Here is a 24,123-nt window from a genome sequence, read left to right as displayed (position 1 = left end):
TACAAAGTGACGACATTACCTCCGATAACCTAGACAAGCATATTTAGATTATTAGCCTCATATCAGGACAGTAATAGACGATGACGTTTGGACTCCACCTTCAGATAACATTTCTAGTTTGTGGGGTTGCTGAAATCCTTATTCCACCGACTAATCCCTCTTAAAATGTGGGAATTATATTAAATAAAATTATCCATGACTCAAGTGGTTAACTCTTCAGTTTGGTAAATGTCAAGTTTTGAATAATGATGAATTAATATTGAAAGAATTACATCCCAGGTGCATTTAAACAGTAAACAGCATGTTTAAAACACTGTTGTTAAAGATATATATTTAACTTTGTCACGTCATTAGTACCACAAACGAAGCAACAGGCACTGAGCATTACAGAAAACATTAAACATTCAGCTCATTTAACTTTATTAAGTTAACAAAAATGAAGCAGTGTTTATTGCAGCAAATATTTATTTCAGAACAAACATTGTTGAAGCTAAATCACTTTAGTAATCCCTTGGAAGAACTGTGTTTGCTATTATCGCTACTGTACAGGAAGTTCCACATTTATAGCAGTAGACCCCCAGATTAATGTGGTATCTACCTTATTTACTTACTTACAGCTTACAAAACAAACAATGTGAACATGTGATTTCAAAAATATATCAGTATTTACAAATTCGCGGTGAATTTCTAGCTAACAACTGTCGTTTGTAGTTAGCATCTATCGTATTGAAATACATGTATTTATGTTCTTCCACCTTAGAAGTTCACCCATATTCAGATTTACAGTAGCGGCCCCAGGAATAAGGTGGATATAATAAAAAGTAACTTCAGAATTTCTGCCGCCTTTTTTAAAATTATTTTCCCAGATACCTAGCGGGACCCACTGAAAACTGCTCTGCGACCGACTTTTGGGTCCTGACCCACCAGTTGAGAACCACTGGTGTAGAAGATGATTAACTGAAGGTGGCAGTAATGCAACTTCATGGACGTAAGCTGCCGTAAAACACCAAAGAAGAAGAAGAAGAACGCCGTGAGTTCGCTTTAAACGCAGTGAACCGCAGTCTGATTGCTGACCACACGGTGGCGCACAGCACCGGCGTTCGTTGCTAGTTGACCCAATCACAGAAGACGAAGAAGAAGACCCGCTCCTATGATGCGCAGTCTGCGCCAATATGAAGGCACACAGGGCAGTTTCTGCCTTTAATTTTAAAGAGTAAGCCTTGTTATTGAAACAAGCGCTGGATCCTGTCAGTGGACTAAAGTAGACGCGACACCGAATCATTAATTTGGGTGAGACGGTTTTTGTTTTCTCCACAGAGGCTAATAGCATGCTGCTAACTGTAGCATGAAGGCCCCGCGCTGAGCTAGCATGCAGTCATTAGCTCTGTTTCACTAACGTTAGCATTAGCAGGTTAACGGTTGTTGTTCATCAGGTTAAAGACGTAAATCAGCATCTAACGAACATTTAGACATATTAGTAGCTACAGTGGTTGTACTGGTAGCAGAACTTTACTGGTTGATACAGAACCAGTAAGAATTAAACAGTACCGATACCATGTCAACAGAGACAGAGGTACCAGGTTGATTCATTGGGTTAATTCTTGTTTCAGTCATAAAAAGGCTCATTAAAGTCCTGCTCAGTCAGTGGCTTATCTGTAGAAAAACACTGACGCTAAAGAAGTGAGCAGATGGGACATGGTGCGGTAGTTTTCTACAGTTTTGATGGAGTCTAATCTGATTTAATAGAAACAGACAGAGTATTTTCTGCTTATTTTAATAATCAGCCCACAGACAGCTATTGCAGCTCCACAAGGACATACAGAGGATCATCGCTCTTCTGTTTCTCTGTCAGCAGTTTGGTCACAAACATAACTGAATAACTGGTTTATCTGTGGAGCTTCAGTAGTTTTTCTAACAGTAATCATGAAAATAATTGATAATTATTGTTTTAACGTCTTTGATTTCAAAGAGCGTCTAACTATTGAATAAACTGGCAAACTTACCGCCTTGTAACGGCTTTATCAGAGTTATTTAAACTCCTGTTGGTTTGCATTTTTAGCACACATTAAGCTCTTATGCAGAATGTTTCTAGAGAAACGACAACAGTTGGAGTAGTTTGCATCTTTTGTCTAAAACAACAGGCAACCAAGCGATGAAAAGTGTTCTGGGAAAGGTTTTTGTAATGTAAAGATAGATGGGTACGTTAATAATCCTGTGGGAGATTCTAGCATCCAGGAGCAGCTTACAGACACACGACTGTAGACGTCTGTTACATTTATCCAAAGACAAATTCACTTTAACTTCGACAGAAGAATTAAACCCTTACAGATGTTAGATTATGCCGTATCCTAACGTTTATTATACATTTGTTTAAAAGTAATTGTGGAAAGACAAACTTCTAGACCAGTGATACTCAATGTGTGGCTCTATGTCTTTTTTTAAGATTATTCACCCAGAAAACCCCAAAAAGGGAAGCCTTTTGCCCTCTCACAATTTTTGCCACTCTTCGCCCATTTAAGCTACCTTTGCCATTAAATACCACTTGTTTTCTTTTTTTTTTTTAGCCCATTTTTGCCACTGCTTTCTGCCACTTTGATTCCGTTTTTCAACATTTTTGGCCCCTTTTTGCCCAATTAAGCCACCTTTTGCCATTAAATACCACTTTTCACATTTTTTGCCACTTCTTTTTGCCACTTTTTCCCCATTTTCTGCCACTTTTTGCCCCTTTAAGCTACCCTTTGCCATTGGATACCACTTGTTTCCTATTTTTTGCCATTTCTGTCTGCCACTTTTATCCACTTTAATTATTACTTTATATTTGTGTTATAGTGATTGTCATTATTATTATTTGTTTTGTTTTGTTTATGTACTTTGCTTTGGCAACAAAGGTTTTAACCATTCATGCCATTAAAGCATGTTTTGAACTTTGAACTTTATCCCATTTCAGCCATTTTTTACAATTTTTTGGCCCCTTTTCGCCCATTTAAGTTACCTTTTGCCATCAAATACCACTTGTTTCATATTTTTTTCACTGCTTTTTGCCACTTTTTTTTTTTTTGCCATTTTTGCCCCTTTTCACACTTTTGACTGTGTTTTGCCCATTTTAGTCACTCTTCCCAGTTTTTTTGCCATGTGTTTCCCCTTTTGGACCATTTTTTTTCCACCTGTAACTTATTTTTGTCACTCATCACCCATTTTGCTGCTTTCTGACCCTTTATTCATTTTTGTTCTTCCCTTTTCACCCTTTTTTGTGGCTTTTTGACCATTTTTACCACCATAAATGCATTTTTATTGCTGCTTCTAGTTGTTTTTGCCGTTTTTCAGCTCGTGGCTCTCTCAAAGATATTTTCCAACCATTTGGCTGTTTGGTTGAGCTGGGTTGAATAACACTATTCTATACAAATTAAATCACAAATAAGTATTACACCTGTAAAATACTTATGCAAAAAGTTACAGCCAATTACAGCAGTTTATTTACAGAGGTAGTCATAGCTCATATATGTTAAATAAGTCCTTCAGCTGGAAGGATTTCAAACTTAATCACTGCAGGGGCTGAACTCTGAGTTTGGGTCCAACCTGACGGCTGAACAAGGTCAACATTTAACCATAAACTGTCAACCTCATTTTCAACAGCAATGAATTATGGGGGGGCAGGCAAATGGTAAGTTTAAAGGCCCAAAATCTGAGATAAAAATTCAAACTTATTAGCTCAAAAGGCATTTAAAGTCAAAATCCTGTTTTTACAAGGCAAATATATAAAAAAGAAAGTTTAATTCATGATTTTTAATGGTCAAAACATGAGATTAAAATTTGAAATCGTGAGTTTTAGAGGTCAAAATCAGATGCATTTCAAAATCAGCGATTATAAATGGCAAAGCCTGAGAAAAAATTAAATTTTGAGATTATAGGTCAAAGCATAAATTAAAATCTAAAGTTGAGGACACAAAAGGCCAAATTATGAGATAAAAGCCAAAGTAAGGAGCTAAAAAGTCAAAATATGAGAAAAAAAATATTTATTGTGAGTTTAAAAGGTCAACGTATTGCTTAAAAATTTTAAATTGATGATCTAAAACAGTAAAAAAAAAAAAAAAGATAAAAAGTCAAAAGTCTTGTTTTTATGACAAGACAAGGATATTTTAATTCATCAGGGTTAGGATTACATTTATACAGTTACATACAGTTATAATAAGAATATGATATGATCTGGTGGGCCGCGTATAACTGTACCAGGGGCTGGATTTGTTCCCCGGGCCTTGAGTTTGACACCCCTGAAATAGATGGATATAGGGATATTAGTGCATTATGGAAAACAACATAGAAAGTTAATAAAACTGTTTAATTTTTTTTTTTAATGCAAACAGTTAGACAATAATATCTTAAATGTACAAAGTATCCATCCTGCTTATAGGCTACATAATTCTGAGTCCTTATAGTTGTATTATTGTGTTTGACTCCACCCTTTTAACAAAGCCTCTTTGTCCCGTTCCCAGTCCTGCAGAATGTCCAAGATCAGGCGGAAGGTAACAGTGGAGAATTCAAAAACCATATCTGACAGCAGCAGCAGCGCCACCACGACCAGCAGCACCAACAACAACCCCGCCGCCCCCTCCCGTCGACCCAGCGTGTTCGAGAGACTCGGCCCCAGCACTGGGAGTAATGCTGCTGATGTACGTTCACGCTGCGCTGCAAAATATCAGGACACCAAAGAGTCCTATAGGAGGATTTATGGTGATGAGGCGCAGATTTCTGCTGCAGAGAGAACAATAGTGGGATGGTTCACCTGTTCTGTGGCAGAGTCATCAGTGACTCTTCCTCAGATAAGAGTCACAGAGTTCATTCAGATATCGGTCTCATGGTTCAAGAGTATGATCAAATTTAAAATAGATACAGCCGTTAGCATCAACATGCCCTGGATTCCTCCAGGACCCCTTTGTCTCAGAAAGACACTGGGAGATGCCGTGTAAAATAAATTACAGTTGTGAAATGTTTCAGTCTCGACGTTAGGGAAGCTGCTCTTGCACTAATTTCTGGAGGTTTCATCAGTCATGACATTCTGTTTCTGTTTAGATATTACTATAAGTCCCAAATCTCAGAGCGTTAGCATCATGGCTGTTGTCCTGCTGTAAGGTTAGCCATCTTAACTCCTCTGCAGGGGTGTGACAGTTCAAAGTTCAGTTCATGTTAGAGGCAAAACTTCACCAGAGCATGTATGACAGGGGCCAGACTTAGTCTCCACAGAAACTCTGGGGGCCGGACTTTCAAGTAAACAGTATTAAATAAATATTTTAGTCTGATAAACATGGTCTTAGTGTTAGTATTTTCTTGTAAAATGCAGGATATTTTTAGGCATTACCAGCGAGATCCATCCCTGTAATACAGCAGGCCACAAGGAGACAGGCCTGGGCCCCTGAAAATCCCAGAGAATGGGTCCTTCCTAATGGGGATTTAGCACCACTATTAACTTATTTTAGACACTTTAACCCCTTTTTATATACTATATGCCCCTTTTTGCTTCTTTAACACAAATCTTTGCCATTCTTTAACCCCTTTTAAACCACTTTTCCTGCATGTTTTATCCCTCTTGTGTCATTCTTTTAACCATTTTGCTAGTTTTCTTCTGTTTTTGCCACTATTAACCCTTTTTCATTACTTTTTGCGCCATTTTTTGCTACTTTTGAACCAGTTTTTGCCACTTTTCACTCTTTCTGCCACTTTCCTGCCAATTATTGCCCCTTTGTGCTACTCTTTAACCCCTTTTCACTAGTTTATCAGGCTTTTTTTGCTATGTTTTTGCCACTTGTATGTTTTGAATAGTTTTTTCTCCCATTTGTCCTTTTAACCCCTTTTAAAACCATTTTCCTGCCCTTTTGTGCCACTCCTTTATCAATTTTTGCCAATTTTGTTGTATTTTTGGCACTTTTTAACCCATTTTTGATACTTTTTGCCCCTTTATCCCTCTTTTACCATTTTTTGACACATTTTAACCTCTTTTCCCCACTTTTCCTGACAATTTTTGTCCCTTTGTGCCACTCCGCAACCCATTTTTGCCACTTTCTAACCTCTTTCCACCATGTTATCTGACTATTTTTGCTACATTTCTGTCAACTGTAACCCTTTTTATATCTACAAATTAATTAATAATTTCTGACAAGTCAATTTCTATAAAAACAGATTAAATGTTAATTCATTTTAAAACTAGAAAAGCACTCGAAGAGTGCAGACCTCCACCATTAGCCCGATCTCCCAATAGAACAGAATCCTTTAGAAAAATTCCTGGATCCAGACGGTGATCCGGATCACTCCCAAAATCTAATCAGTTCTTCCTTATGCAATTTCTGACATTTCCTGAAAATTTCATCAAAATCTGTCCATAACTTGCACATAACCTCGTTGTCGGAGGTAACTATTTCAGTATTAATTGTTTTTGGGTTGGATTTAACAACTGCAGACATTTAAAGCTAAAGTATACTCTTAAAACGGAAACATCTTCTTTTCTGAATTTAATGACCTTCTGGGGGCCGGACAGGAAGCTTTGGGGGGCCTCATATGGCCCCCGGGCCACCAGTTGGTGATCAGTGATGTATGATATTTAATCAGCAGACTGAAAAAAGCTTTATAATGACGGTTTTATGTCTGAATGTAATCGGTCTCGTGTGTTTGCCTCTCAGAGTCACTGCAGAAATTGGCTGAAGACCGGTAATTGCAGTTACGGCAACACTTGTCGCTACACACATGGAACTCAGCCACGAGGCAAAGGATTCAGCTTCAGCCGGTGAGACAGCATGTTTTTGTTGGAATTTCCCTTTAAAATCAGGATTTCTAAATGAAGTCCAGATGTTTCGTTATCAGGATATCGCTTTGCTTATTTGTTGATGGATCTTATGTTTGATGGAGCAGGTCAGCCGAGAGACCCACAGGTGATCTGCGGGAGAGGATGAAGAATAAAAGACAAGATGTTGATCCAGAAAACCTGAAGCGAGACTTAGACGAGCCCACATCACCCACAGCCAGAGTGAGTTCTCCTCTCCTCATCAACCTAGGAAGAAGATGAACCCTTGTGGTGTCGTATTTTTCTGTTTACTTTCTATGTCTGAAGCGTCATTAGATCTTCTTTCACTAAACTCTTAAAATGAAGCATCTTAAGTGAATTTTAAACCCTGAATCTAAAATGTTGCATGAAGAAAAACCCAGTCATTCATGTAGAACTTGGTGAAAATCAGGGTTTTTCTCCTCGTGGTGCAGAAATAATGCATTTAATTACAAGAAGGCACTTGTTTTTTTATGACTTTATGATTTTTGATTGTAAGAGATGCATGTTTAGCCAAAAAAGAATAGCAAAAATATGCAGAAATTGGCTTGAATCTATTTTTTTAAAGCAGGGAATTTAAACTTTCTGTTAACATATCAATGCAGTGTATCCCCAGTTACTCTACAATCAGGAATTCAACCACAAACACTAGTCCTCTTCCATTTTTTAACCATCGCTCCCACCCACATTGTGTATAAACAACAACAACAGGTTAGAACAAATCATGGAGACAACACGAGGGCTATCGACACAGCTTTTTAGAAGAAGACAGGAAGCATTCAAAGTTTTGTGTGTCTGTGTGCAGCAGAGAGACTCCTCCAGAGGCCGACACAGAGAGAAGGAGGATATAAAGATAACAAAAGAGCGAACCCCAGCCAGTGAAGAAGAGCCCACAGAGTGGGAGACGAACCGTGAAGGTAAAACAGCGTGTTTGTTTGTCATACCTGCATCGATCATGTGGGAAAAACAAGAAGGAATCAGCTTTGACTTTAACCCACAGGCTTTTATCAAGCATGCTATCTTTTTTATCCTCCCAGACTCGGATATTGGTGACTACGACTACGAGTTATCCCTAGAAATGAAGCGTCAGAAGATTCAACGTGAGCTGATGAAGTTGGAGAACATGGAGAAGAGAGAGGAGATCGTCATCAAGAAAGATGAAACCCCGACCAAAACGAGAGCCAGTGCAATGCCTAAAGTGAGGAACCGTGCTTTTATTTGTAAAACAAGCCTGCTGTTGTTATTAAACTGTCCCCACCACCTCCAGGATAGCTCTCTAGCAGGGATTTTATTTTTAACCTCGTCTGTCGTCTCTGATCTTCAGGCTTCCCCAGAGCAGCTAAGCAACAGAGATTCACCCTCATCCAGGAAGTCCAGCGGATCCCCAAAACACAAAAGTGGAACTAAAGGTCCAGGATCTGGAAAGAAAGAGAAGAAAGCGTCTGTGTCCTCACCTGTTTCAGAATCTGCCAGGTAGAAAGGGAGAGCCCTTTTACCTTTGTTTCAGCTGATTTTTATTATTCCTGATGAAAAAGGTTTATATTTGTTTGTCTTTTGTATCATGGTAAATTATTTGTGGTTATATCCTATAAGCACAGATTAACTGTCATACATACACTCACCAGCCGCTTTATTAGGTACACCTTGCTAGAACTGGGTTGGACCCCCTTTTACCTTCAGACATGGTTTCAACAAGGTGCTGGAAACATTCCTCAGAGATTTTGGTCCATATCGACATGATAGCATCACACAGTTGCTGCAGATTTGTCAGCTTTCAAGCTGTTTATGCCACATTCTGACCCCACCATCTGAATGTTGCAGCTGAAATTGAGACTCATCAGACCAGACAACGTTTTCCACTCTTCTATTGTCCAGTTTTAGTGAGTCTGTGTAAATTGAAGCCTCAGTTTCCTGTTCTTAGCTGACAGCAAGGGCGCCTGGTGTGGTCCTCTGCTGCTGTAGCCCATGTGTCACCCAACTTTTCTGGTTCTGAACCAATTTTTTCCGTTTTGAATGCACCAGCCGGTCCAAAATTAGGTTCAGGAACTGGCACAGAGCCCTGACGGTCTGGAACTAACTCACAGTCACATAAATCCCCTTTCTTCCCCGTTCTGATGCTCCGTTTTATCTTCAGAAAGTCATCTCGACTACGTCTACATGCCTACAAGCTTTGAGTTGCTGCCATGTGTTAGCTGAGTCGTGATTTGTGTTAACAAGCATTTGAACAGATGTACCAAATGAAGTGGCCGGTGAGTTTAGATACTGCAAAATTTAAGCAAAATTATTACAGAATTTTATGGTTTTAACAGCTGTTATTTGGGGTCAGTGTATTTTCGGGCAGATCCATTTCCTGGTTGAAACCAGACTGAAAAAACAGGATAAACTTTCGTTATTCTGTTTTTTTGTTTTTTGACCAGAAATGGAAAAAAATGACCTGTGTTTCCGTTTTGTTTTGTTTTGTTTTGTTTTTACCAAAAGTGGGAAAAACAAATAACATTTTAAAAAACAGGCTCCAATTTTTGTTTCTTTCAGTTTCATTATTTTGTGTTCTTTGGCCTTTTATAATACTGTAAAACACAATGGATGGCTCTTGTTTTGACATGAAGGCTTTTATTTTGAAATGCCCACCTTTCCCAAAGGCCACATGACTTCCTTTTCCTCAAGAACTCCATTAAATGAAGAAAACAAAATAATGGAATTGGTAAAAAAAAAAAATGGACCCTGTTTTTAAAATGTTTTTGATTTTTGTGACCAAAATTTAAAAAAATGGAAAAATGGCTTGTTTTTTCACATTTTCCATTTTTGGTCAAAAACAACAACAATAAAAAAACAAAATAGCGAGAGTTTCTCCCATTTTTTTCAGTCCGGTTTCAATCAGGAAATGAATCTGCCTGAAAGTACACTGACAGTTTGAGTCGTCTGAGCTGGAGTTTGCATATCTAATAAATTTATTTTGAAAGCGTCACTTCCTGTCTTGTTAAATAAGACCTGAAAAAGACTGATTGATCCCTAAAAATCTCCTTCTGTTGTGATTGTCCATGCTCTGATACTCAGGTCTTCAAAGGGAGGCCACAGTAAGAAGAAAGGGCCCAGGACCCCCAGTCCTCCCCCTCCAGTCCCTCTGGACATCCCCGTGGTCGGTAAGAAACACAAAGGCAAACACAAAAACAAGGAGAAGTCTGAGGAGAAGCAGAAGGAGGGAAAAGATCGAGGACGAGATACAGAGAAACACAAAGAGAAGAAGGAGAAACGAAGGTACGGTGTTGCTTTACAGTGGCTCAGTATTAGATGGTGACAGGTTTACATGTTAACGGGAAATACTCTTACAACACAGAGACCGATCAGACAGCTCCCACAAGGCCAAGCGGTCGGTGACGTCAGAGGAGCGCTCTGGTAGTGTGTCGTCTCACCCGACTTCACCTCCAGCCAGGAAGAAATCAACCTCCCCTAAAGCCTCATCACACAAAACCTCTGCATTGGCCTCCCCTCCTCACAGGTCAGCACACCCGGCTCAGATCCTGTTCTTCTTTAAACCACTTTTCTACTCTGTTTTTTTATCCTCGATCAAACGCCTACAACCATCTTTATCATCACAGGTCTCCATCCCCTCGCCACCAGCGCACTCCCACCCCTCCCCGCCATCTCTCCCCATCCTCCCACTCGGGGTCTTCTGCCCAGAGACACTCTTCCTCTCCTCGCCGGCGTCGCTCATCCTCCCCGTCCTACCACCGCAGTACGCCGGCGGCAGCTTCTGCCTCTCCCCCTCCAAGCTCCCGCCGCTCCCCATCACCCCCTCCCTCCCAGGACGCCTCCTCACCCCACAGACGGTCCGACAGGTCCAGCCCCGGCAGACACCACTCCAGGGGCCGAGAGAGGAGCCGGGGTGAGAGGGAGAGGAGCCCACCTGCTCAGGAGCGCCGACATGAGCGCAGAGATGGTAACTGTCCAGAGTGGTTATGCTCTGTTAATTTATTTCTCCTCATTTTTACACAAACGTTTATGAAGTCTAGATGCCGTGTGTCATAAATCATTTTGTGTCTTGTCAACAGAAAGCCGCAACAAGCGAGAGAAGGACAGCATGCGGGACGACCGAGACTACGACTCTGAGCAAGTCTCATCACGGGACGCCCGTGATGATAGGGAGACCAGAGAGCGACGGGACACTCGTGACCGAGGGCGGGAAACTACCCGAGACTCTCGTGACCACCGGGACAACAGAGACCTAAAGGACTCCAGAGAGACTCGCACCGAGGCTCGCTCCAGCAGAGAGTCGCTGGAGATCCGCGACCGCGAACGGGAACGAGAACGGGAGCGAGAGAAAGAGAGGGAGAAGGACAGAGAACGGGAGAAGGAGAGAGAGAGAGAAGCTCACAGGAAGGAGGAAGCGGCTCAGGACGACAGGAATTATGGGAGAGGCCACGGGCGGGATGATGGGAGAGCTGAAGGACGGATAGAGACGAGGGCAGACAGAGCGGAGAGGAACGGGCGAGGGAGAGGGCGTGCGAATGAAACATCCGACAAAGGTTCCATTTATTTTCTTTAGTTTGTGGATTTGCAGCCACGAGAAAAAGTAAAATAAAGAGCTTTCTCATCTTTACTCTTCATTTTCTCCTTTCAGCCTCAAACAGAAACTCTCGTGGTTCCCAGCTGGAAAGCAGCCATGACAGCTGGGAGTCGAGAAGCAGCGCGGTGCGTGAACGCAGCGCTGAGAGGAGCACAGATCGCAGCGCTACAGAGAGAAGCTCCGACAGAGGCTCAGACCGAGACCGCTACGAGGGAGACAGGCGAGGAGAGCCGACCCGGGACTCCTCCTACGACAGGAGAGGGGGGCACGGAGAGCGGGATCGGCGGGACAACAGAGACAGAGGTGTGGAGTTTGCTTTATATACGTTCATAAAAATCTGAACTGGGACAAAACCCGAAACTAAAAAACAATAACCCTTTCTCTGAGGTGCTTGAAGTGTTCTTTTGTCTTCATTGTGTAATGGTAGCCAGGAATACTGATGTTCCAGTGACTGGACAGCGATGTCTCCATATCCCTAGAAGTTTTTCATTAAATTTCAACCTTCCAACCTTTTGTTTGTCTTAGTGTTAATGGCTAAACCGTTAAATTTGTGTTCTCCAGATCAGAGAGCAGCCTCTCCAAGTCGACACCAGGGGAGATCAGACGAGTCTGAGAGGGAAGACAGAAGGGACGACCGCAGGACAGACGACAGACGAGATGACAGAGCCCGCGACCGGGAGCGAGAGAGAGAAAGAGAGAGGGAAAGGGAGCGGGAGAAGGAGAAAGACAGGGAGCGAGAGAGGGAGAGGGAAAAGGAGCGAGAGAAGGAGAGGGAGGCGGCGGAGAGGGAGCGAGCCAGGGAAAGAGAGAGGGAGCGGGAGCGAGAGAGGGAGCGGGAGAGGGAGAGAGAGCGAGAGAGGGAAAGGGAGCGAGAGGAGCGGGAGAGAGAGAGGGAGGAGAGGGAACGGGAGAGGGAGAGGAAGGAGAGAGAGAGGGAGAGGGAACGGGAGAGGGAACGGGAGCAGAGGGAGAGAGAGAGGCAGAGGGAGTGGGAGGAGAGAGAGAGGGGGAGGGAGGAGAGGAGGGAGAGGAGGGAGGATGGAAGGGACGAGCGGGCAATGAGAGACACCCGGGACGACAGAAAAGGAAGGTTTGTATCAGCCTGTTTCATTTATCTTTATTTAGTCTTCATTAGCTTTGAATTTAATAAATTAAATGTTTTCTAGTTCTGATAGTTCCTAGAAAGACAGATTAATGTACATCTTAAGCATACTGACATTAACTTGAGCATTTGCTGATGGTTTCTTTTTTTACACCATTGTTAATAAGTTAAATAATAACAGTGCAATACAAGGAAAAAAACACAAGTAGGTTTTTCTACTATATTGATTATCCAGACATTTAAATTTCCTGATTTATGTCCAACATCTACTTTTTAAGTTTCCACATTAATCATGGGTGTTGACATGTTGATGCCAGCATCTTTAATTCTAACACTTGGTATTGTAAAGGGATTTGGAGTTTGACAACCCTTCTTGCAACTTGCAACCACTCGTCAAGGGGTGCTTTCCTTTAAGATGTTGTAAGAGGCAGGATTTGTGTATTTAGAGACAGCTGATGTATCGATCTTTTTATAAATTATTATATGACCACTATTTAGAAATGACCTTTTAGGATTAAAAAATGCATGTAAAATGTGTATTTATTTTAAAAATGCTAGTAAAAAAAAAAGTCCTAAAACTGCACCCTGTGGGACACCATTTCTAACCTTAAAATGTTTAAGCCGCTCATGCAAACACAAACACTTTCCCAAACAGATCCAGGCACATATACGGCCTTTGAAAGACATCTTAATGAATGTTTTTTTTTTTTCAAACCCTCCTCTACTTGTAGTCGTAAGAGACCCAGGGTGGAGAACAGCCCCAGCCCCCGACCCTCGCCCAAGCGAGTGACACGGGACCTCAGCCCGGCAGACAGCGACGGCTACAACAGTGCAGAGGACAAAAGTGAGCGCCTGATTGGCCGAGGGCAGGCCAAGCTCCACCCACAGCCCCTCCTCCCCAGCCCAGTGTGTCCGACTTCATCTGACAGTAGGGAAATTCTTTTTGAAAGGACACACTCGTGTTTAATGGGGAATGCACTTCTGATTTACTGTAAACTAACCAATGTTTTTATGATGGGAATTTTCAGCATTTAAAGCAGTGTTACTCAACCAAAGAGCCAAATTGTTGAAAAATACCTTTGCAAGAGCCACAATCTAAGTGGTGGAAGGTGGCAAAAATGTCTTGAAGTAGCAATAAAAATAAGTTAAAGGTGGCAAAAATGATCAAAAAGCAACAAAAATGGGCGAAAACAGGGAGGAAAAGGGTCAGAAAGTAGCCAAAATGGGTGAGAAGTGACCAAAAAACGAGTTACAGGTAGCAAAAAATGGTCCAAAAGTGGCAAACAAATTGAGTGAAAAGTGACTTAAAGGGGCAAAAAGCAGTCAAGAGTAGTAGAAATGGGCAAAAAAGGAAACAAGTGGTATTTAATGGCAAAAGGTAGCTTAAATGGGTAGAAAGTGGTGAAAAAAATGGTGAAAGGGGGCAAAAATGGGATAAAAGTGGCAAAAAGAAGTTGCTTAAATGGGCAAAAACTAGGAAAAAGTGGTATTTAATGGCAAAGAGATAGCTTAAATAGTCAAAAATGGGATAAAAGTAGCAAAAATTGAAAAAAGTGGCAAAAATTGGCAAAAAGGAGGAAAAAAGAGGTATGTAATGCAAACGGTAGCTTAAATGGGCAAAATGGGTAAAAGTAGCAAAAACTGAAAAAAAAAAAAGTGGCAGAAATGGGCAAAAAAAAATTGGAAACAAGTGGTAGTTAATGGCAAAAGGTAGCTTGATTGGGCAAAAATGGTGAAAAACATGGTGAAAAGGGCAAAAAAGGGATAAAAGTGGCAAAAAAGTAACAAAAATGGGAAAAACTAGGAATAAGAGAGGTATTTAATGACAAGGTAGCTTTAAGGGGCAAAAATGAGATAAAAGTGGCAAAAATTGGAAAAAAGGTAGCAGAAATGGGCAACAAAGTAGGAAAAAAGTGGTATTTAATGGCAAAAGGTAAATTGACAAAAATGTGATAAAAGTGGCAGAAATGGGGAAAAAAAGTGGCAAAAAATGAACAAATAAGTAGGAAAAAGTGGCATTAAACAGCAAAACGTAGCTTAAATAGGGGAGCAGGTGGCCACTCCCCACGTAAGCGGGCGGCCTGGGTTCGAATCCAGCCTGAGGCCCTTTCCCGCATGTCTCTCCCCCACTCTTGACCCTGTTTTCGACTCTATCCACTGTCCTCCTCTATCTAATAAAGGCACTAAAATGCCCAAAAATAAATCTTTAAAAAAAAAAGGTAGCTTAAATGGATGAATGAAAATTTGCAAAAAAAAAAAAAATGGTGAAAAGGGCAAAAAAGTTTCTCTTTTTTAAGGTTTTCTGGGGAAATAATTTTTAAAATTAAGACATAAAAGAGCCACAAATAATCAGAAAAGAGCCACATGTTGAGCATCACTGATTTAAAGTTTTATTTCTTTTAGTTTAACATGTAAACTGATATTGCATTAATATTAGGCCTCATAAATTTAAATTTTGACAGATTCCACCCAGCCTAGAGTGGGTTAAAATATTAAAATGTGCTATTTATTAGGTACTGTTGAGTATTGAGGGATTAGGTAAGTCCTGTTCTTCTCATAGAAAAGATGATTTAAATGTGAAAAGGTCTCATATTTATCTCCACCTGAGCCTCCAGATTACTAAAGCAGCTCGTTTTTGTCTCCTCTTGTGCATTTCCAGGCGATAAGCATCGTCTGCTGAGCCAGGTGGTGCGGCCCAAGGAGCCTTTGCTTCGCACTCCACCAAGATCCGCCTCCGATGAAAAACCCGGCCACTGGAAGGATGACGAGCGCAGAGGAGCTGGAGACAAACGGGAAACACGCGGCCGCCTCGAGGACCTGGAGCCTCGCGGGGAGAGAGGCAGAGGAGGCGACAGGCGAGGGGAGCACCTCGCAGACCCCCCGTCTGATTCCCGCAGCAAAGGCAGAGACCAGCGGGACTCCACGCCGCCTCCACCTCCTTCAGTCCTCACTACAGCCAGTGAGGACAGAGACATGGCTTGTGCCCAGTCTCATGAGGAAGGTAAAAAGAAGACAAAGTCCCAGAGGAAGGGTTTGAAGAAGGGTCGTAAAGATGAAGATGGTGGTGTTGGGGTCGGCCTGGTCGGAGCAGATCGATTCAACCCTGAGCCTACCGCTGGCAGCTCCACGGATGGAGCACCGCCTTTACACTCCCCCAGGAAAGGAGCCAAGAAGAAGGTGTTAGAGAGAAAGAAGCGACCTAGAGGAGGAGAATCTGACGTGTCTGACGAGGACTCGTCTGCCCATCAGCCACACAGTAAAAGGAAGCGAGGCCCACGCACGCCACCGCCCTCCATGAGGCCTGATCATCGCGGGACAGGAAGCAACGCGGAGCCATCGCCGCTCTCTAAAATGGACAACTTCAGCGACTGGTCAGACGAGGAGGTGTCCGACAGAGGAGGACCCTTGGAAGCTTCACTATCTGCTGCTGAGAGAGCTCCGGCTGAGCCTTTGAGGAGAGGCGGAGCTAGAACAGGTAGGGACAGAGATCGCCCTCCGATCGCCCCTCTCCTCCCTCAGGATCCTCCGATGCTGCTCCAAACCCTGACGCCTCAGCCGCTCATGTCCCAGCCTCTGCTCCGTAAGCCTCCCCCGGAGCAGACGCGCAGCAGCAGCATGGGGAGCAACCAGAGCCGTACGTCATCCAGACGCCTTCGATCGCCGTCAAACGAGTCTGCACACAGAGAAGAGCCACAAGGTCCAAGGTCTCGCCGGGGCCGGCTGCAGGGCACCAACTCCAGAGACAGAGAGAGAGAAAGAGAACGAGAGAGGGAGCGAGAGAGGGAGCGGGAGAGAGAGAGGCAGGCCAACGACCTGCCAGGAGCTGAGAGGAAGTCCAGGATAGACCAGCTGAGGAGAGGAGAGCCCAGCCGCAGCACTTCGTCAGGTAAAAATGATCACATGATGGCTAAACGGGAGAAACTGTTTTTAAAAAAACACCAAAATATAAACATCAGCTCTGTGCGCTTAACATTTTCTTACATTTACAATAAACTGAGAAAACATGAAGGGTAAGGGATTTTGATTGGTCACAGAGAGATAACAAGCACGGCCCTGTTTCTAATGCTGAACTGTTAAAACTGAGAGCACTGTAACAGAAAACAGACTGAGGGGATAGGGAGGGATGTCCCAGCATGCTGAGTCCCAAAAACGCCAGACTGCATCAGTGTGGTACAGAAACAAGTGCTGTCTGCAGGAATAAAACAGTGGCTGAGTGGCCAATACATTACTCTACCAAAGTACCGGACTAACACATACAGACGAGGACATAATTATTAGTCCCCCTATTAAAATGTATTTTTTTATTTTCCATGTGCTGCTAAACAGAGCAAGGAATTGTTAACACAGCTTTTCCAAACATCCTGGTTTTATTTTGTTGGAAGATAAAGAGACGATCCAGACCCAGTTTAGCTGCTGTTTTCTTTCGAAATCTTTGCATCTCCTTCTTTCGTCATGACTCCTTCCACCTTTCTGAGATTCCCAGTTCTAGATTCACTGAAGCCCTCACAGCATAACGCCGTGTTTCGCTGTGGGGGCGTTGTTCTCTGGGTTATACACCTCCCCCTTTTTTTCCTACATGTTTCGTCGCTCTGATTGGCCCGTTATGAATGTGATGGGCAGAACGTCTGTCCAATCACCTTCCAAGAGTTTTTTAGAAGTCCTGCCCTTCCCAAACACCTTGATAGCAAGCATAATGTGAAATATCCATGCAGTGGACGCATAAAACAGTCCATGTGGCGTGTCAGGTATGCAAAAAGATGTTTAAGGTCGGAAAAATGGGTCATAGTGACAGAAATGGGCAGAAAAAGTGGTGCAAAGGGATTAAAAAGTGGCGAAATTGGACATAACAAATATCCATCAAATAAAGGTTAAAAATGCCCAAAAAACTAAAACTAAAAAAAAAATAATCAGCAAAAATGGAAAAAAGAGTGAGGAAAAGGGAATAAAAGTGTTGAAAATGGGCAATGTGGTTAGTAGTGGTAAAAAATGGGCAGAAAATTGGATAAAAATGATGCAAAAATTGGCCACAAATTTTTAAAAGTTGATTAGAAGTTGCAAAATGGGCGAACAAAGTGGTGTAGAATGGTATAAATGAATGATTTATATTTATTGGTTGAAATATTATATTATTATTATTATTATTTTTAATTATTATTTATTTTATTTTATTATAATTTTTGTTATTATTTTATTATTATTTATTTATATTTTATTATTATTATTTTAATATAATTTGTTTTATTTTATTATGTTTTATTATTATTATTATTTTATAATTTATTTATATTATTGTTTTGTTATATTAATTATTATTATTGTTTATTTTATTTTATTTTTTATTACAATTGTTTTTACTATTATTATTATTGTTTTTCTTTTATTATTAATTATTTATATTATTATTATTATTATTATTATTATTATATTTATTGGTACAAATTAATGATTTCAACATTAGAACCTAATAATAGTTCAACACTTTTCAGGTTCAAAGTGAGGAAACTGTTACCCAGGATGCTAGCACCAATGCTAATGATCCATCACATGTGCTTTATATATATATTTTATTTACTCCCTTTTGCTGTGGCAGTCTGTAGCATTTGTTTCTTTTGGTTCAGATCCTGAGAAATAACATCAGATTTGGGGAAAAACAGCTCAATAATTAATTTAGATAGTCGAACTGTTCAGGAACCATCTAGAATGAATCTATTATCATAGCAAACTTGAGTAAAATATTCTACATGAATGTACGGCTGCTCAGGACGTCTATACAGTCAAAGACTTTCTGCCACAGTTTTTCCCAGGCTCACATTTTCAACACACTGGGAACACTTTTTGGGTCCGACCCACCAGTTAAGATCCACTGGTGTAGATTATCACATAAATGTAAATCAGGCTGGGAGTAACAACCTGAGCCTGGAAGAACAGGAACTTCTGACAGACTTATTTAAAGCCAGCATTTTTACTGAGGATTTCATGTCTAGGATTACAGCCTGTCGGTTCTAAAACTTGTTGAACACATGATATTTGTCAGTTTGACCCCTAAACTTGTAAATAAGTTTAAAAATGGCAGTCACTCATCAGTATCAGACATAAACTTTAGAAATCATCTGTCCTCTTCGCCCACAATAACTTTTATCCTCTTGTCCTGATTCTCCCACAGACCGACAGGATTCCCGCAGCCACAGCTCCAGACGCAGCTCTCCTGACTCTGAGCGACAGGCCAGATCCCGCGCCGGCTCTTACGACAGCAGGGAACGGGAGAGGGACCGGGAGCCGTTCGACCGGGACCGTGAGAGGGAACGAGACCGAAAGGACCTGCGGCCTCAGCAGCAGCCACAGCAGCAGCCGCTCCTCCTCCAGCAGCCCCTACAACAACAGAGAGACTGGGAGCCAGAGCCCAGGGACTGGCCCAGCAGGGGCCGGGAACCTCTACTAATGCGTCCTGGCCGGGAACCTCTCCTGAGGGAGCGGGACATGAGGGACAGGGAGCGCCTGCTTCCAGAGGGGCTCATCCAGCAGCACGAGCGGGAACGGGAGAGGGAGAGAGACAGCAGAGGGGTGGATCGAGAGAGGGAGAGGATGATGATGATGGATCTGCCACCTCATGGAGACTCCAGGGCCCCGGGACGAGGAGACATGAGGGGGGACATGAGAGGGGACATGATGAGACAGGACAGGGTAGACTATGAGCCTCTGCTGCCAAGAGAAGCCTTCAGCCCGCCTGAGATGGACAAACCCAGCAACAGTCATCACCTGGAGCAACGGGAGCTGGAGAAGGCGGACAGCTTAGACGGTAAAAGGATTGAACATGTCGTTAAGTTTCTTTGTAAGCCAGACATTTTGGATTTAAAGGAACCTGCATTTGTTTTCCTCAGGAGACGATGAAGGCAAAGAAGAGGATGGGCAGTCGGTTGCATCGGTTGGAGAGGAGTACGAACCAATCAGTGATGACGAGCTGGATGAAATCCTAGCAGACAGTCAGAAAAAAGAGGATCAGCAAGAGGATGAGAAGATCACAGGTACAAGAAAAGGCCCTTTTTGTTTACTGTAACTTTAAATAACTAGAGAATGAATCTCTGAGGCTAAAGGGTGGGACATAAGGGAGCAGTAAAATTATCATATTAACTGTGATTCCGGCCAGGCTCTCTGTGAATGACTGATAAAGCTCTTAGACGTTCCTTTTAATATCTAATTTCCCTCTGCATGCTGCCAGGTCCTCTGGATGTCATCGATGTGGACTGGTCCAGCCTGATGCCCAAACAGAAGCAGGAGCCCCGGGCAGCGGGTGCAGCGCTCCTCCGCTTCACTCCAGGCGCCGTGCTCCTCAGAGCGGGCGTCTCCAAGAGACTGGCTGGGCCGGAGCTCCTGGAGCAGGTCAGAGAGGTGTGCAAGACGGAGCTGGATGACCCTAAAGGTGAACGTTTAGTGTCCTTCATCAATCAGAGCTTTGTTCTATGAAGTCATAGTACTGTTAGAAATATTTAACTCTGAGGGGTAAATTGACTTGTTGTTGGCTTTTTGTAATCCATCCCTCTAAATCCTCTTGGCTCTGCTTTTCCAGATGCTGACAAGCTGTTTGAGCATGACCTGGGCGCTCTGAACATGGCGGCCCTGAACAGACGAGTGGAACGAGCCGGGTTGCTCACGAACCTTGGGCCTTGCTGCAAGGCTCTGTGTGCACGCAGGGACTTCGCTATCCGCAGGCAGCTGTTAAAAAACGAAAAAGTAGGTGACATACCATCACGCAGGAGACAGAAACTGAAGCTCAGTTAATGCTCAGTTAAAAATCAGGTCCACTAAATGGATTTTTTTTGGCTGAGGTAGGTTGTAGAGTTGTGTTGGCATCCTAAAATTACATGCTTTTTGGATTCAGCGCTCTCTTTACAGCCACCGAACTCCACTGATTAGAAACAGTGTCGCAACCTTACTGAACACCAGGTGGAGTCTTGGCTCTGCTACAACACAACACTTCTGTTTTAGTTTGGATTTGGTGACTGTGTAAGAAGACATGAGGAGCTTTCTTTGGTTTTAAAGAAAGCGTCTTATCTGATCATTTCTGTTACGTGGCTAGGGTAACATTCTGACTTTTGACTGAGAAATTAACCCTTTTAGACACAGTTTAAATGTTGCAATGACGTTCATTTTGGGTGTTTGGATATCAAGTGTTAATCGATGCTTTGTGTGGATGCACCGAAAACTGTTTGATATCTGATAGCTCAGTCTGCATGTGGAGGTGGTTGCTGATAACTTTTGGGGCTTTTTGCCTTTATTTAAATAGAACAGCTGAAGAAACAGAAAATACTGGCAGGTAGAGTGCACCAAAAGGCCCCCAGGCCAGCACTCTAGCCTCTGTATAGGCAGCTGCTCCACCAACTGAGCTAAACTGGCACGCATCAAACACCACCCAGATTACATCAATCTAATGAGCTGTCACCTTCTAGTAAACTAAAGTCATGGCTGTATTTATGGCTGGCCAGCCCCTTAGCACTGATGTGAATAGTTTTGAGATTCTTAAAAGGTTGAAATGAAGTTTAAAGGCTCAAAATCTGAGATAATCAAACTTATTGGTTCAAAAGGTCAAAAAATGAAATAGAAAGTCCAAATAATATTGAGAAAGAAAGTTGAAATCATGAGTTTAAAAAGTGAAAATCCGAGTTAAAATTCAAAATCATGATTTTTAAAGGTACAAATATGAGTTCAGAATTTAAATTCTGAGTCTTATGGCTCAAAATATGGAATATAAAGTAAATGTTGGGAGTTTTCAAGGTCAAAACATGAGATAAAATTTGAAATTATTGTTTTTAAAGGTCAAAATATGAAACAAAAAGTCAAACTCATAAGCTTAAGTCATAATTCTGAGATGCAAAATTGATCATCTAAACTGAAAACGTTTTCTTTTCCCACATCCCTGACTTTTGTCTATTTTTTTTTACCCTTTTTTAATTTCTTAAGACTTACAGATATTTTAAATCATGGTTAAGTTTACATGAAATCTGCAGACCTCATACTGGTGGGCCAGTTATAATATGAATCTTCTGGGCTGGATAGAACTGTACGACGGGCCAGATTTGGTCCCCAGGCCTTGAGTTTGACACCCCTGATCTAGAGCATTGTCCTTTTTAAAATATGATGCAACAGTAAGTACAGCCTGCTTGCTGCTGTCTCCTGAAGTTGTACACGGTAGAAATTAAAAATCCATGTCATCCATGTCAAGTCCCAGGTTAAAACATCAGAATCTCCTTTTAAATCTGCCCTTTCTTTTTGTTGATTTTCCTGTATTTGATCGTTTCTGTAGGTTAAACTTCACAACTTTACAGGTGTATTGATCATATAGATGGTAAATGTTTCCCTCTCCCTCTTCAGGGCCTGACCAAACAGTACCCCGCCACCCCCGTCGTGGACACGGAGCTGCTGCAGATGAGCATGCGTCTCTTCAGAAGGACCATGGCCGGCCAGACGTCTGGGCCGGAGCGGTCTGACTCGGTGTCAGCGCCTGCGGTCGAGGCTGCCACGTCCGGTAGTGTTAGTAAGGTTAGCACAGTGCAGCCGGAGGTTTGTGTGTCCTGAAAGAAAGCGAGGGCCTCTGTTTTGTCTGACTCCTTTACTCTCCTCTGACTGTAATTCGTTTTGTTCCATGTTTAGCCTTTTTAGTCACAGAAGAAATAAAGAAAAACAAACGCTGTGAGTCTGCTTTTCTGATGATGTGTGAACGCCGTGCCATAGACCACCAGACGTTTTAGCCCATGGAGGTGTTTAATGAACCATGTACGAGAGTCAGAAAACACTGAAAATGACTTTTTCTTTTTGTGCTGTATGATGTTTTAGAGCAGCTTTTTAATTGTCAGTTTCATCCTGTCTGACCAAGTTCAAGTGTTGTTTTCATATGTTGTGCATTGGTTACTAATTGGTGCATTAAAATGGTTAGATGTTGAGTTTTGTAACGGCTCTTTTACTTTATCTGAAATGACTGTTCAGCCTTGAAATCATGTTTCATTTGTTTGTTTACACAATATTTCAGAGCAGATTTGCTGCAGAGTTACTGATGAACACTCAGAACATCCTACAGGGACTTGAAGAACATTTCTCACGATTGAACACTGCCAAACTATTCCTACCTTGATTGTACCTTGTTAGAGCTGTTGGGAAACATTCTGTTTTATTTAACTAATGTATTTGTTTTGAATGGTTTGGCAATGTCTCCCTGAAAAACTGAACTGAAGCAGCAAGACCCTCCAACGCTGCCACATGGAACTTCTCCCATTAACTCCCACCAGCCCAGCCAAAAAACTACTAGACTGGTTACATTCAAATTGACTGAAAAAGTAAAAATTTCCATCTTTAAACCACAACATTTCTGTGTTGGTGGTTGACTGTCCAGAGTCCTGATATAAAGACTTGAACAGGTGGATTACCTGATCAGCTGGGATGTGGTTATTCCACACTTGAAAGAGGAAATGTTCATGCTGTTGGACAGAAGTACAAAGGACAGCTTAATGAACGTAAACATGGAGGAAAATATATGTAATCTAAAAGATTGCCATGTAATCCTGGGCTCTGGTTAAAGCTCACTACCACAAATCTGTTTAAAACACCTTTTTGTACCATATCTTTATTTTGTCTAACATTCAAGGTTTAGATGTGAAATGATTTGTATCTGGTTAAATCCTGTATCTTTTTTACTTTAAATTAAATGAAAAAACATTTCTCTACACTGTGATGATGTACTGCAGAATGATGACTGCATGGGAATAAAAAAAAAAACCTAAAATTTAGTGCTTGTTTATCAAGCAGAAGACAACTTTTGCACGATTAGGTAAGTACTAAATCACCAGAATAAGCATTGTTTCACAGCTTTAAAACGGCCATTCATTATTCCTATGGTACGGTCTGATGGAGATAGTTGATATGAACACTGCTGCAATGTGTGCTGTCTTTAAACCACAAATCCCAGGGGTAGGGACCTCTTGGATGAGTTGCCGGTTCACTCTTGGAGTCATTTTGGTAGGCTGGCCACTCCTAGGAAGGTTTTCCTCATCTGTGGGTAATGGCTCTTACTGTGGTCACTGTAGATGTTGTTCTGGGTTCTTTTGGGACGTCCTGGATGAGTCGTCATTGCGCTCTTGGATTCATTTTGATACCGGCCACTCCTGGGAAGGTTCATCACTAATCACAGTTTTCCCCATTTGTAGTGTGGTCAAGTGAGTCTGGAAGTCTGAAGATGTGGTTCTGGATTCTTTAGGGACGTCCTGGATGACTCGTCGTTGCACTCTTGGAGTCATTTTGATACCGGCCACTCCTGGGAAGGTTCATCACTAATCACAGTTTTCCCCATTTGTGGATTATGGCTCTGAGTGCGGCTGGCTGGAGTTCTGGAGCCTTAGAAATGTCTTTGTAACCCTTTCCAGACTGATAGATGTCAGTGACTTTGTTTCTCATCTGTTCTTGAGTTTCTTTAGATGGTGCCATGATGTGTTGGAGACCATGTAGCCCAGTGTTAACCAACCATTTTTCCTTGGTTTGACCCCCCCCAAAACGGGCATGCTTTTCTTATCAAAAGCATTCAATATTTGCAAATCTAATTTTGGCAGCCTCAGTACACAGAGCCTCGGGCCCCCCCTAGGATCTTTGGTGGACCCCAGTTTGGGA

At 42.1% G+C, this 24,123-nt stretch overlaps 1 protein-coding gene across 2 annotated transcripts; it reads left to right on the top strand.

The window, feature by feature from the left end:
• The first annotated feature begins 1,129 nt into the window (after window positions 1–1,129).
• zc3h13 (zinc finger CCCH-type containing 13) lies at window positions 1,130–23,184 on the top strand. 2 transcript variants are annotated; one of them, XM_041781927.1, is made up of 20 exons: window positions 1,130–1,290; window positions 4,491–4,667; window positions 6,669–6,772; window positions 6,898–7,012; window positions 7,617–7,725; window positions 7,846–8,006; window positions 8,133–8,281; window positions 9,863–10,063; window positions 10,143–10,304; window positions 10,405–10,745; window positions 10,858–11,331; window positions 11,427–11,675; window positions 11,934–12,462; window positions 13,206–13,402; window positions 15,134–16,360; window positions 18,638–19,270; window positions 19,353–19,496; window positions 19,691–19,891; window positions 20,039–20,202; window positions 21,841–23,184. In XM_041781927.1, the coding sequence occupies exons 2-20, from the start codon at window positions 4,500–4,502 to the stop codon at window positions 22,042–22,044; spliced, it is 5,532 nt and encodes a 1,843-aa protein (XP_041637861.1). In that variant the 5' UTR covers window positions 1,130–1,290; window positions 4,491–4,499; the 3' UTR covers window positions 22,045–23,184. The 2 variants fall into 2 exon arrangements, with proteins under 2 accessions (XP_041637861.1, XP_041637860.1); XM_041781926.1 differs by having other exon boundaries at window positions 7,614–7,725.
• Window positions 23,185–24,123: the final 939 nt, after the last annotated feature.

The sequence above is a fragment of the Cheilinus undulatus genome, linkage group 24 (assembly GCF_018320785.1).
Source record: "Cheilinus undulatus linkage group 24, ASM1832078v1, whole genome shotgun sequence".
NCBI classification, from domain to species: Eukaryota; Metazoa; Chordata; class Actinopteri; order Labriformes; family Labridae; genus Cheilinus; species Cheilinus undulatus.
Note: the sequence above shows the minus strand (reverse complement) of the source record. Positions and strands in the feature narration are given on the sequence as shown.

Bases quoted from the DNA above. Each gene is read 5' to 3' on its own strand.
- zc3h13 (XM_041781926.1), top strand. From the start codon at position 4,500: ATGTCCAAGATCAGGCGGAAGGTAACAGTGGAGAATTCAAAAACCATA. The intron at 8,007-8,132 runs GTGAGGAACCGT...TCTGATCTTCAG, and splicing joins GAGCCAGTGCAATGCCTAAA to GCTTCCCCAGAGCAGCTAAG. The intron at 10,305-10,404 runs GTCAGCACACCC...TTATCATCACAG, and splicing joins TTGGCCTCCCCTCCTCACAG to GTCTCCATCCCCTCGCCACC.